This window comes from Brienomyrus brachyistius, chromosome 1 (genome assembly GCF_023856365.1).
Source record: "Brienomyrus brachyistius isolate T26 chromosome 1, BBRACH_0.4, whole genome shotgun sequence".
NCBI lineage: Eukaryota > Metazoa > Chordata > Actinopteri > Osteoglossiformes > Mormyridae > Brienomyrus > Brienomyrus brachyistius.
Genome location: NC_064533.1, coordinates 24335846 through 24350976, shown reverse-complemented (window position 1 = coordinate 24350976; position 15131 = coordinate 24335846). Strand labels below are relative to the sequence as shown.

Sequence of the window (15131 nt, the reverse complement as noted above, 5' to 3'; positions counted from 1 at the left end):
TAAACCCTGATAGGTTCATTTTGATCTAAACAGCTGCTCTTTTTTTGGTTTCCTGAATTTACTTCTAGTCATTTCTCTGAAGTTTTGTTAGACTGATAAAGCTAAAGATGAACCAAAGTAAGAAACACATACTCACATTTAAGTATAATGTCATGGATTGGGAATGTTTAGCGGTGGCAGGCCTTGTGTCAGGTGATAGGTTTGAAGGAAGCAGAAATTCAGTTCGTGTCAAATGCCACAGATTATGCATCTCTGGCCAAAAAGAGATTAATCTTGAAATACATACATACTGGATAAAGCTCATATACTTACCCACTCATAAAATGGGTCATTTAAAGATGTCATTTAGCCTCTGCATGGACTATGGAGGAGATTGTAGCTGTGGCACAATAATTTTGCTGTGCTCTGTGGAACTTAATACCTTTAATACTTGAAACTGAGCACCTGGAGGAGCTCCAGGCTCACGTAACACAGTCCTCCATGGTTGGTTGTGTGAGATGGATGGAAAGGGAATGATCATTGTACTGAAGGAGGAAGGTGGAGTATCAGAACCCATGTAGATCCTGGAAGGACATGCAAACTCCACACACACAAAGGCGGGCTGGGAATCCAACTGATAACTTGCCTTTTATTGTTTTTATTATTTTTTCCCTTTTAGGTAATCTCTCAAAGGTTTGCACAGCTGAAGGCTGGACAGAAATGGACCCCATCACCATGGTCCGGAACTGTGGTTACAATAGTAGCAGTGATGATGTAAGTATGCCAGTGGATATGTACCATATGGAATGGTCTCATGGTATGGACATAACTTCACATTTGTGTTTTCTTCCATTTTATCTGATGCCAACACTTAACAGATATATTAACATTTAACACATTAAATACATGGAACTCAGATTATATGGCATGACATCATTTTTTTTCTGGTCAGATCCCGATACTGATATAAAAAATTTGAGTATCTGTCAATACAGATTCCAGTCCAATATTATCAACTATCAAATATTAAGCATTAAATGAAATATTTGTATCAATACATTTCAGTTAACATGGCAAACTATCTGCTTTTAGCGTTGTAATGGAAATAAGTATGCTAAGTATCGGGATATACAACATATTCATATTGCTTAAATGAAAGCTATGCTTCTACGCCACAGGACGAAATCCATGGCCAAACTCTTTTATACGAGTCTGCTATTTTGTTTTATTCAGTAACAAAAATTAACAGAAATATTTCCTAAAGTGCAAATTGTGCAATCTGTTGCCAAATTAAAGAAATCAGTCATAAAAATATATCTGCATACCCCAACTACTCATTTCTAGTCAAGAAGCACACAAAAGTCTCCAGTACAAAATATACAATGGAACACAGATGAAACTTCAAAGTAGAAATTCTTTAGAAAGAATATAGGTGCTCGTAAATTTACACTCTGTCACGATCCGGAAATACTGGAGACGGCGATCGTGCGGGAAACAGGCAAGGGAAACCAGGTACGGGGAATAACGGGGTTTTATTGGAGTAACGGGGACTAGGGAACATCGGACAGGGACTAGCAAACATCCACAATGACGGACAAGGGTAACAGGCAAGACCAGGACTTAAAACAGGACAAGACTAAGCAAAGTAATCAGACAAGGCTGGAGACAATCAGGGACGCACACGCGGGTAATCAGGGGGCGTGGCACACACGAGGAGCCGACGAGCCGGGTCATGACAGAACCCCCCCCCAAAGGCGCGCTTCATCGGGCGCGCCAGGGAGGAGGCGACGAACGGGACACAGGAACCGGGACCGAGAAAAGAACAAAACTAACGAGAGACCGGAAACAGGACAGAGGCACAAAACACAGCGAGAGACAGAACGTAAGACACGACTCGACACAGGACCGGGATAGCGGAGAGACAGACCAGGAAGGGAGAGACAGGAGGGACAGGCGGGACACTAGGAGCGGGAGTGCAAGGAGGGAACATCGGGAAACGAGGAGCAGGAAAGGGCGGAACAGACGGGCGAGCAACAAAAGCAGACGGGGCAAAGACATGAGGTACGAAGGCAGAGGCATAGGGCGAGAAGGAGGGGGTACCAAGGGGAGCCCGAGGGAGCCCCAGCGGGCGACGGGAGGCAGCCGGAGGGGCCGCAGGCGGCCGGGAGGCCGGAGCCGGAGGGGACCCCGGAGGGGCCGAGGAGACAGGGCGAGGGACCCGCGGAGGGGCCAGGGAGGGAGCAGGAGGGAGCACCGGGGAAGGGGACGAGGGAGTAGGAAGGGGCCAGGGCGAAGGCCCGGAGGAGGGGGGAGCCGCAGCAGGCGGCGACGTCCGGGAAAGGGCCGGAGGTAAGGGCCCCGCAGGCGACCGAGGAGCCGCCGTCGGGGAACCCCCAGGCGACCGACCAGGACCCAGAGAGGGGAGCGAGGCAGGGCGACGAGGCACCGGAGAGGGACCTGCAGGCGACAGCCGACGCGGAGGGCCAGGACCCGCAGGCGCCAACCGGACCCCAGCGCAGGCGAGGGAGGGCGAGCCAGGGGGCAGGGCGGGCGGGACCCCAGCCCTGCGTCTGTGTCCCCTTCCCCTGCGGGACACAGACAAGCCGACCCTAGTTCGGGGTCGATCTCGCCGGGGCGAGGGACTAGGGGTTACGAGTTCTGTCCCCGAGGGGTCCCATTCCAGCTCCTCCACCTCCGAAGAGGGAGGAGCCAAGATGGAGTTGTCCAGGACCACTTCGGGGACTAGGACAGGGACTGGAGCTGCTGCAGGCGGAGGGGGCGCCTCTGGAGCTGCTGCAGGCGGAGGGGGCGCCTCTGGAGCTGCTGCAGGCGGAGGGGGCGCCTCTGGAGCTGCTGCAGGCGGAGGGGGCGCCTCTGGAGCTGCTGCAGGCGGAGGGGGCGCCTCTGGAGCTGCTGCATGCCGCCGGGGCGCCGGGACAGGAACACGGTCAGGTCGCCGGGGCGCCGGGACAGGAACACGGTCAGGTCGCCGGGGCGCCGGGACAGGAACACGGTCAGGTCGCCGGGGCGCCGGGACAGGAACACGGTCAGGCCGCGGGGGGGGCGCCTGCCCGGGAACTGGAGCGCGGTCAGGAACTGGAGCGCGGTCAGGAACTGGAGCGCGGTCAGGAACTGGAGGTGGCTGCAGTGGGGGCGCCGGCCCGGGAGCTGCAGCAGGCGGCTGCAGAGGGGGCGCCTGCCCTGGAGCTGCAGGTGGCTGCAGAGGGGGCGCCTGCCCTGGAGCTGCAGCAGGTGGCTGCAGAGGGGGCGCCTGCCCGGGAGCTGCAGCAGGCGGCTGCAGAGGGGGTGCCTCTGCAGGAACTGGAGCGCGGTCAGGAACTGGAGCGCGGTCAGGAACTGGAGCGCGGTCAGGAACTGGAGCGCGGTCAGGAACTGGAGCGCGGTCAGGAACTGGAGCGCGGTCAGGAACTGGAGGTGGCTGCAGTGGGGGCGCCGGCCCGGGAGCTGCAGCAGGCGGCTGCAGAGGGGGCGCCTGCCCTGGAGCTGCAGGTGGCTGCAGTGGGGGCACCTGCCCTGGAGCTGCAGCAGGTGGCTGCAGTGGGGGCGCCTGCCCGGGAGCTGCAGCAGGCGGCTGCAGAGGGGGTGCCTGCCCGGGAGCTGCAGCAGGCGGCTGCAGAGGGGGTGCCTCTGCAGGAACTGGAGCACGGTCAGGAACTGGAGCGCGGTCAGGAACTGGAGCGCGGTCAGGAACTGGAGCGCGGTCAGGAACTGGAGGTGGCTGCAGTGGGGGCGCCGGCCCGGGAGCTGCAGCAGGCGGCTGCAGAGGGGGCGCCTGCCCTGGAGCTGCAGGTGGCTGCAGTGGGGGCACCTGCCCTGGAGCTGCAGCAGGTGGCTGCAGTGGGGGCGCCTGCCCGGGAGCTGCAGCAGGCGGCTGCAGAGGGGGTGCCTCTGCAGGAACTGGAGCACGGTCAGGAACTGGAGGTGGCTGCAGTGGGGGCGCCGGCCCGGGAGCTGCAGCAGGCGGCTGCAGAGGGGGCGCCTGCCCTGGAGCTGCAGCAGGCGGCTGCAGAGGGGGTGCCTCTGCAGGAACTGGAGCACGGTCAGGAACTGGAGGCAGTGGGGGCGCCTGCTCTGGAGCTGCAGGCTGCTGCAGTGGGGGCGCCTGCCCTGGAGCTGCAGGCGGAGGGGGCGCTTCCGGAGCTCTCCGGAGCTTGATCAGCCTCCGGAGGTCTTCAGCCATCCTCTCCAGATCTGAATACGGGGATTCTGGAGTGAAAGAGGCGAAATCCTGCCCCAGTTGCACTGCGAGCTTTTCCCCCTCCGGAGGGCCCTGTGGGGCCGGTTCTCCCATCACCCTCCAATACAGTCCCTGGAGGGTGAAGTACCTGTCAGCGAGGATCATGGGTGGCGGCGGCAGCGAAGACGGCTGCGCAGGCGGCGGCGGCCGCACGGGAACGGGGTCCGCCGGCAATGGCGGCCGCACGGGAGCGGTGTCCGCCGGCAATGGCGGCCGCACGGGAGCGGGGTCCGCCGGCAATGACGGCCGCACGGGAGCGGGGTCCGCCGGCAATGACGGAGGGAGGTCCTCCGTACGGGCGATCGCCGTGCTCCTCCGTCTCCCTCGCAGGCGCCTGGTGGTTGCGGGAGGCGGCGCGATGTCCGTGAAAACGGACGGTGGAAGAAAGGCTTCTGGCTCCGGGTAGTGGAAGGGCTCCTCGTCCTCGTCCTCACTTGAGAGCCAGTACTTCCACGCAGGATCGGGGACGCGTGTGGTCGGCCCCCGGGCTGGAGGTAGGGCAGGTACCTCCCTCTCGTCCTCCGCCGGAAGCCAAAGCCTGGAGAGCGAGCAGGCGCCGAGAGAGATCGGCTCTTGAGGGAGCCTCTTCCTCCCTCTCCGCTTCTTCTTTGGGTCCGTCATTCTGTCACGATCCGGAAATACTGGAGACGGCGATCGTGCGGGAAACAGGCAAGGGAAACCAGGTACGGGGAATAACGGGGTTTTATTGGAGTAACGGGGACTAGGGAACATCGGACAGGGACTAGCAAACATCCACAATGACGGACAAGGGTAACAGGCAAGACCAGGACTTAAAACAGGACAAGACTAAGCAAAGTAATCAGACAAGGCTGGAGACAATCAGGGACGCACACGCGGGTAATCAGGGGGCGTGGCACACACGAGGAGCCGACGAGCCGGGTCATGACACACTCAGACCCACTAATTATTTTGTACATCCTACTTTATTTGAACCTTTGCCTGCTGTCCTGTCACAGAGACACAGAGATCGGCCAAAATAGATCATAAAAACACATTGGAACTCTATTTTGGACAAAGATGATGAAATCATGAAAAGGGATTAATGCTGCCGTATAAAACTACAATGTAAGCTGTAAATTAGTACAAAGGAGCTCACTGTTTTAACACCTGGATGCAATCTGAGTACATAACAGGGTTGTGCACCAGAAGGACCTTAACTCGAGTTTAATTCATGAAATTGGATGAAAACAGGGTGCGGAATCACAATTCGAATTTGAATATAAGGATATAGAATAAAAATGGAATTGATTTCACGTTAATTCCTATACACAATGTGGGTGCAGCTGTAACAATACATCTTAACACGCTACGTAATTCATATTGAAATGTTAACATAAACGGCATACACCAAATTCCAAAACCCCCCCCCCCCCCCACCCAGCAATCACAAAAATTTACAGCAGCAGAAAGTCCCCGTTGCATTTGCCTCCCTGTTTGAACATCTGTCAGTGTTTTTCAAAATAAAATAAAATGCCACATTTGAAATGTCACCTCTGGAATAAATAATTTAACTCTCACTTTGTGTACCATGGTGGACGGGCACTTCAGTCATAAATAACTCTATCACAACCTTATCCATCTGACAACTCACGGACCTTCACACAGAAAGCTACTGCAGACTCCTCACAAATGCCAACACACATACAGCTGAATATTTAAAACCAATAAATATTTGAACATACATCTGCCTATTATAAAGTACATCTGTTATATACTGTAATTATTTATTTTTTGTTAGATTAAATGACATTCCTGTGTTGTGAGACTGGATTGAATTTCTTTAAATTAATTAATTTATTCTTCCTCTTATTCCAGTTCAATTCAACAATCTTACAGTGTGTGGCCAATTCAAATACCAGTTCGCCAATTGAATGAGGCATATTCATAAATTCTGAACAAACTTACATAATGAGCTAACCAATCAAATTTGCTATGTGTTTGATCATATCCTTTGATTTGGAAAGGTGAATTACCCCTCACAATCAGCAATGGCAGAGAAATGTGCAATTCATCTGAAGATGGATGAGATCACGCCATCCAGGAAGCCAAGTTGTTGGTTTAAATGTTGTTTTGCAGACAGAACCCCTTGGACCATCTCAGTAATGTACAATTCATAGTGAAATACAGACTGGAGCCTAGGATAAAATAACAAGCCTCCTTGGTGTGGTGCGGGATAAATTGAAAAGAGGAGCACAGCATAATTGTGACCAGTCGCCATGAAATGAGTCTTAAGTCGCACTGGTAGAACTTCACCCATAAGACTCATTTCGTGGTGATGGGTCAAAATTTTGCTCTCTGTCCACCATGTAGCTCATGGCAGCTCTCTGTATCTACACCACTGGTGAATTCTTACACTGCTAGTAATTCACATAGCCTCCTCTTGGCTACTCTGTCTAACTCTGTGCCTCCATTGATCACGTTTTTGTTGCACCATGTGCACAACTGCATACCATGTCCAGCAGGAGGGGATGCCTTGCAAGACAGTAAAATTGGTTTTCATGCCATTGCAGGCATACCTGGCATTGCAGTTGGAGTGCGTCGAATCTTGAACCCTATTCATATTTGCAGCCCCTTGAATCCCCCCTGCATCTCTCGAAAAGAATTCTTGGCACTAGGTGTAAATGTTCAGGTGATATGCAACCATCAAGGACATTTTACAGACATTGTTGCCAAGTGGCCTGAGAGGACACATCATGCTTATATCTAGTCCAGCTTTGGAGTGTCTCAGATGGCAAAGGATGGTGTGTTTGCTGGTGGCTGGTTATTGGGAGACATCAGGTACCTGCTTAGCGAATACCTGCTGTCTCCAATGTTGAATCCCCAAACCGTAACTGAGAGGTATAACACTGCACACCAAAGAACACACATTGCTGTAGGCATGTGGAAGGTGTGATTCTGGTGCCTACACAAGTCCTTGGGAGATCTAAGATTTCCCATGAATGCAGCTGTGCTGCTGTTGTTCTGTGTGCTGTGCTGCATAACATTGCAGCGACTATTTTATTAAAATATATTTTTGGCCACCTCCTTAAGCTGTATTTGTTTGCCATGCTGTTCCTTTTACAAGGAAACAATTTCACATTGTGAGCCCATTTCAACAAATAGGTTAATTTACACTGAACAAAAATATAAACGCAACACTTTTGTTTTTGCTCCCATTTTTCAAGAGATGGACTTAAAGATCTACAATTCATTCCAGATACACAATATTACCATTTCTCTCAAACATTTCTCACAAATCAGTCTAAATGTGTGATAGTGAGCACTTCTGCTTTGCTGAGATAATCCATCCCACCTCACAGGTGTGCCACATCAAGATGCTGATCTGACATCATGGGTAGTGCACAGGTGTACCTTATACTGCCCACAATAAAAGGCCACCCTGGAATGTGCAGTTTTGTCTCACAGCAAAATGCCACAGATGCCACAAGCATTGAGGGAGCGTGCAATTGGCATGCGGACAGCAGGAATGTCAACCAGATCTGTTGCTCGTGCATTGAATGTTCATTTCTCAACCATAAGCCGTCTCCAAAGGCGTTTCAGAGAATATGGCAGTACATCCAACCGGCCTCACAACCGCAGACCACGTGTAACCACACCAGCCCAGGACCTCCACATCCAGCAGGTTCACCTCCAAGATCGTCTGAGACCAGCCACTCAGACAGATAATGCACGGCCCCATGTTGCAAGGATCTGTACACAGTTCTTGGAAGCTGAAAATGTCCCAGTTCTTGCATGGCCAGCATACTCACCGGACATGTCACCCGTTGAGCATGTTTGGGATGTGCTTGACCGGCGTATACGACAGCGTGTACCAGTTCCCACTAATATCCAACAACTTCGCACAGCCATTGAAGAGGAGTGGACCAACATTCCACAGGCCACAATTGACAATCTGATAAACTCTATGCGAAGAAGATGTGTTGCATTGCATGAGGCAAATGGCGGTCACACCAGATACTGACCGGTTCTGAGTCCCCAGACCCCCAATAAAGCAAAAAACTGCACATTCCAGGGTGGCCTTTTATTGTGGGCAGTATAAGGTACACCTGTGCACTACCCATGATGTCAGATCAGCATCTTGATGTGGCACACCTGTGAGGTGGGATGGATTATCTCAGCAAAGCAGAAGTGCTCACTATCACACATTTAGACTGATTTGTGAGAAATGTTTGAGAGAAATGGTAATATTGTGTATCTGGAATGAATTGTAGATCTTTAAGTCCATCTCATGAAAAATGGGAGCAGAAACAAGAGTGTTGCGTTTATATTTTTGTTCAGTATATTTTGGTCTTAATTCTGGTTCCTTTAGTTTTTGTTTATTGATTTTCTAATTGGTTTATATATCTATTTTGGTACATATGCACATGTCTGATGTAACAATCATATAACATATTTTACCATTGAAATCGATGTTTTTGTGATTGACAGTCTGTGCTTTTCTCATGCAGAAACTGGGGAGGAGCCAACAAAGTATTACTTAAAGTTTTGTTGTTAATTGTGGAATAACAAGGGCGTATGGGAAACACTCACAGATCTCACTCGTTCTTTACCTACATTGTTTATCTTGCCGCTTTGCATTAAGAACATTACTAGGAGACACACCCCTGAACCATAACTTAAAAAGTGTATTACCAATTTCTAAACAAACCGTGCTGTACTGTACGCTTTGCATGTCAAGTTTGAAAGCTTCTGCAAGAAATGTGAGATTCCACGGTCACAAAGACTGCTAACGTGAGTGAGGCTGGTTACTGGGACAGAGATGCGCAGTGTACCCATTGCTTTAAATTTTGGCTAATTTCTTGTGTGTACAATATCATGTTGTGTGCAAAAGACACAGAAATATCATTTTCCGGGAGAGTGATTAAGAAGTGTGTACTTACACATACTGTATGGACAAAAGTATATATGTGTCCGTGTGTGTGTGTAAGAAACTAAGTGTGGTACTGTCATAGTATGCCACCTTTTGCAGTTCATGAAATTTCTTCCATACTAGATATTCCATGGTCAGCTGTAAGTGGTATTATTGAAAATTTGAAATCTGTCAAGAGAAACTCAGTTACATTACGTGGTCTGCCAGTTTGTAACAGGGTGGGCTTCCCGATTGCTGAGGAACATAGTGCGTAAAAGCCATCAATGCTCTGTTGACTTAATAATTGAAACATTCCAAACTTCCTCTGGCATTAACCCCGGCATAAAAACTGTGTGCCGGCAGCTTTATGGAATAGGCTTCTATGGGCGAGCGGCTGCATGCAAACCTCACATCACCAAGTGCAATGCTAAGTGTCAGACTGAGTGGTGTAAAACACGCTGCCACTGGACTCAGGAGCAGTGGAAACGTGTTCAGTGTCTGGCAGTCTGATGGATGAGTCTGGGTTTGTCGGATTCCAGGTGAATGTTGTGCCAGGTGACTGCATTGTGCCAGCTGTAAGGTTTGGTGGAGGAGGGATAATGGTATGGGGCTGTTTTTCAGGAGCTGAGCTAGGTCCCTTAGTTCCAGTGAAGGGAACTCTTAATGCTTCAGCATTTTGAATAATTGTGTGCTTGCAGCTTTGTGGGGACAGTTCGTGGAAGGACCTTTTCTGTTTCAGCATGACTGTGCCGCAGTACATAAAACAAGGTCCAAAAAGACATGGTTAGGTAAGTTTGCTGTGGTAGAACCTGACTGGCTCACACAGAGCCCTGATCTCATCCCCATCAAACACCTTTGGGATGGACTAGAATGTAGATTGTGAGCCAGGCCTTCACATCTAACATCAGTGCCTGACCTCACAAATGCTCTTCTGGCTGAATGGGCAAAATTTCCCACGAACGCACTCCAAAAACATGTGGAAAGCCTTCACAGAAGAGTGGCAGCTGTTGATCCTCTCTTTGCAGCTATAACTCTATGTTCATGCCTATGGATTTAGAATGGGATGTGATAAAAGTTCCTGTAAGTGTGATGGCCAGGTGTCCCAGTACTTTTGTCCATGTAATTTATATAAACCAGTAACATAGCTATTTATCATCATTATCATCAAAGTATTATGTACTGTATAGGCCTATAACTATGAGTTATAATTCTACATGCTTTTATATGATTGGCAGTACAGTAGGTTTGTTCATATCAACTTCACCACAAACGTATAAGTAATGCATTTTGTTACGAAATGAAAGCTACTTTGTCCTATGGATATGGAATGGGATCATAACAGTTGCTGTAGGTGTGATGATACGCACACACACTGACACACTATATGGACCACCCAGTTTTGGGACACCTGGCCGTTATATTTGTACTGCTAGTTCCATGGCAAAGAAGAACAGAATCTAAATTTTGAATAAATAAGAAACTACCTTGGGGTGGCATGGTGGTGCAGTGGTTAGCACTGTTGCCTCACACCTCTGGGACCCAGGTTCAAGGTTCCACCTGGGTTACATGTGTGTGGAGTTTGCATGTTCTCCCCATGTCATCGTGGAGTTTCCTCCGGGTACTCTGGTTTCCCCCCACAGTCCAAAAACATGCTGAGGCTAATCGGAGTTGCTAAATTGCCCGTAGGTGTGCATGTGTGAGTGAATGGTGTGTGTGAGTGTGCCCTGCGATGGGCTGGCCCCCCATCCTGGGTTGTTCCCTGCCTCGTACCCATTGCTTCCGGGATAGGCTCCGGAACCCCCGCGACCCAGTAGGATAAGCGGTTTGGAAAATGGATGGAAGAAACTACCTTAATACCTTCTACTTAACTTTGGGAAAGACTACTTGGGGCATCATTTTATGGTACCTAATGATGCACATTATAATCCAAGTGAGTAGGCAGTTTCCTCCATTAAATTCATCCTAATGAATGCTCCGATCCACATGTCACATAGAGCAGCCCATTAAAATTGCATAATAGGGAAGTCCAGGGGTTTTTCAGGGGGTGGGTCATGAGCAGAGAATCATGAAGGACCATCTCTGTCCAAAGAGTGAACGAGCTTTTCTAACGAGCAAGTCTTGTGGTCACCCATTTAAATTGGGCTTGGTCCTACATTATTAAACCAAATTAAATATGCATGGATGATGTTGAAAAAGTCTCAGCAGAAACCATGAAAAAATGTGGACAATGGACCTGTCGGGATGTAACACTATAAACTGTTTGAATTCAACACCAGAATGACAACCAGAGAGCCAATTTACATAAGAAAAGAACTTTGCATTATGCTGTTCTGATTGCTTGTTTTAATTTGCTTCAATTATAGTTTGGTGCTGTGGCTCAGTGTGTACTGTTCCCTCCACCTACACGGAGTTATGGGCTTTTCTCCTGCTGTCCAAAGACATGCCATTAGGCTGACTGTAAGCTTTAAATTGCCCATAGAATATAACTGTGTGTGAGCGTGTGTCCTGCAGTGTATAGGAATCCCATGCAGGATGTGTTCCATCCTTCTGCATTGTGCGGCCTGGGTTATTATTATTATTATTATTATTATTATTATTATTGTTATTAATAACAACAACAATAATAATAATAATAATAATAATAATAAATCATTTTCACTATTGGTTTGTAAATGATAAAGAGTGAGAAAAGTGTTGCTTTGACAGGTGAGCTGAACTCCTTTGTCTTTGACTTAACATACAGGTAGCTGTGATATACAGACAATCTCATTTTTCATCCATTAATGAAGGTGGAAATTCTCGTATAGATTTACTGCAACTTCAACTGCGCCAGCATATCCCAAGTGTTGAACTAAGTGAGGAACTTTGCTATATAATATGATCCTAAAGATTAAACTATGACATTTTATGTAGTGCAGTGGGATAACTTGCACTGTTTTATGGTGGCTGTTTTGTGGGGGTTCCCCAAAATGTTCTTTAGCTGCCCTCCCGAAATAAATGTAGACTAATAAATAGTGTGCTAAAATCAGACCCATCTCTTAAAGGCTTGCCCCCCCCCTCCCCTTCATTAATCTGTAGTAACACCTCCCATACAGTACTGTTTCTCTCTAGTAACACTCCCCCATACAGTGCTGTTTCCTTCTAGTAACACTCCCCAATACAGTACTGTTTCTCTCTAGTAACACTCCCCCATACAGTGCTGTTTCCTTCTAGTAACACTCCCCCATACAGTGCTGTTTCTCTCTAGTAACACTCCCCCACACTGTGCTGTTTCCTTCTAGTAACACTCCCCCACACTGTGCTGTTTCCTTCTAGTAACACTCCCCCATACAGTGCTGTTTCTCTCTAGTAACACTCCCCCATACAGTGCTGTTTCTCTCTAGTAACACTCCCCCATACAGTGCTGTTTCCTTCTAGTAACACTCCCCCATACAGTGCTGTTTCCTTCTAGTAACACTCCCCCATACAGTGCTGTTTCCTTCTAGTAACACTCCCCCATACAGTGCTGTTTCCTTCTAGTAACACTCCCCCACACGGTGCTGTTTCTCTCTAGTAACACTCCCCCATACAGTGCTGTTTCCTTCTAGTAACACTCCCCCATACAGTGCTGTTTCCTTCTAGTAACACTCCCCCATACAGTGCTGTTTCCTTCTAGTAACACTCCCCCATACAGTGCTGTTTCCTTCTAGTAACACTCCCCCACACGGTGCTGTTTCTCTCTAGTAACACTCCCCCATACGGTGCTGTTTCCTTCTAGTAACACTCCCCCACACTGTGCTGTTTCTCTCTAGTAACACTCCCCCATACAGTGCTGTTTCCTTCTAGTAACACTCCCCCACACTGTGCTGTTTCTCTCTAGTAACACTCCCCCATACAGTGCTGTTTCTCTCTAGTAACACTCCCCCATACAGTGCTGTTTCTCTCTAGTAACACTCCCCCATACAGTGCTGTTTCTCTCTAGTAACACTCCCCCATACAGTGCTGTTTCTCTCTAGTAACACTCCCCCATACAGTGCTGTTTCTCTCTAGTAACACTCCCCCATACAGTGCTGTTTCTCTCTAGTAACACTCCCCCATACAGTGCTGTTTCTCTCTAGTAACACTCCCCCATACAGTGCTGTTTCTCTCTAGTAACACTCCCCCATACAGTGCTGTTTCTCTCTAGTAACACTCCCCCACACGGTGCTGTTTCTCTCTAGTAACACTCCCCCACACGGTACTGTTTCTCTCTAGTAACACTCCCCCACACGGTGCTGTTTCTCTCTAGTAACACTCCCCCACACGGTGCTGTTTCTCTCTAGTAACACTCCCCCATACAGTGCTGTTTCTCTCTAGTAACACTCCCCCATACAGTGCTGTTTCTCTCTAGTAACACTCCCCCATACAGTGCTGTTTCTCTCTAGTAACACTCCCCCATACAGTGCTGTTTCTCTCTAGTAACACTCCCCCATACAGTGCTGTTTCTCTCTAGTAACACTCCCCCATACAGTGCTGTTTCTCTCTAGTAACACTCCCCCACACGGTGCTGTTTCTCTCTAGTAACACTCCCCCACACGGTGCTGTTTCTCTCTAGTAACACTCCCCCACACGGTACTGTTTCTCTCTAGTAACACTCCCCCACACGGTGCTGTTTCTCTCTAGTAACACTCCCCCACACGGTGCTGTTTCTCTCTAGTAACACTCCCCCACACGGTGCTGTTTCTCTCTAGTAACACTCCCCCACACGGTGCTGTTTCTCTCTAGTAACACTCCCCCACACGGTGCTGTTTCTCTCTAGTAACACTCCCCCACACGGTACTGTTTCTCTCTAGTAACACTCCCCCACACGGTACTGTTTCTCTCTAGTAACACTCCCCCACACGGTACTGTTTCTCTCTAGTAACACTCCCCCACACGGTGCTGTTTCTCTCTAGTAACACTCCCCCACACTGTGCTGTTTCTCTCTAGTAACACTCCCCCACACGGTACTGTTTCTCTCTAGTAACACTCCCCCACACGGTGCTGTTTCTCTCTAGTAACACTCCCCCACACTGTGCTGTTTCTCTCTAGTAACACTCCCCCACACGGTACTGTTTCTCTCTAGTAACACTCCCCCACACTGTGCTGTTTCTCTCTAGTAACACTCCCCCACACGGTGCTGTTTCTCTCTAGTAACACTCCCCCACACGGTACTGTTTCTCTCTAGTAACACTCCCCCACACTGTGCTGTTTCTCTCTAGTAACACTCCCCCACACGGTGCTGTTTCTCTCTAGTAACACTCCCCCACACGGTACTGTTTCTCTCTAGTAACACTCCCCCACACGGTGCTGTTTCTCTCTAGTAACACTCCCCCACACTGTGCTGTTTCTCTCTAGTAACACTCCCCCACACTGTGCTGTTTCTCTCTAGTAACACTCCCCCACACTGTGCTGTTTCTCTCTAGTAACACTCCCCCACACGGTACTGTTTCTCTCTAGTAACACTCCCCCACACGGTGCTGTTTCTCTCTAGTAACACTCCCCCATACAGTGCTGTTTCTCTCTAGTAACACTCCCCCACACGGTGCTGTTTCTCTCTAGTAACACTCCCCCACACGGTACTGTTTCTCTCTAGTAACACTCCCCCACACTGTGCTGTTTCTCTCTAGTAACACTCCCCCATACAGTGCTGTTTCTCTCTAGTAACACTCCCCCATACAGTGCTGTTTCTCTCTAGTAACACTCCCCCACACTGTGCTGTTTCTCTCTAGTAACACTCCCCCACACTGTGCTGTTTCTCTCTAGTAACACTCCCCCATACAGTGCTGTTTCTCTCTAGTAACACTCCCCCATACAGTGCTGTTTCTCTCTAGTAACACTCCCCCACACGGTGCTGTTTCTCTCTAGTAACACTCCCCCATACGGTGCTGTTTCTCTCTAGTAACACTCCCCCATACAGTGCTGTTTCTCTCTAGTAACACTCCCCCATACAGTGCTGTTTCTCTCTAGTAACACTCCCCCATACGGTGCTGTTTCTCTCTAGTAACACTCCCCCACACGGTGCTG

The 15131-nt window shown here is 49.1% G+C and overlaps 1 protein-coding gene across 1 annotated transcript in view; it reads left to right on the top strand.

Moving 5' to 3' along the window:
* vipr1b (vasoactive intestinal peptide receptor 1b) overlaps positions 1-15131 on the top strand; it is a 68443-nt gene that overhangs the window by 38075 nt on the left and 15237 nt on the right. Inside the window, exon 4 of the mRNA XM_048971015.1 lies at positions 659-753. Within this exon, the coding sequence (XP_048826972.1) occupies positions 659-753 (95 nt within the window). The remainder of the gene's footprint in view (positions 1-658; positions 754-15131) is intronic.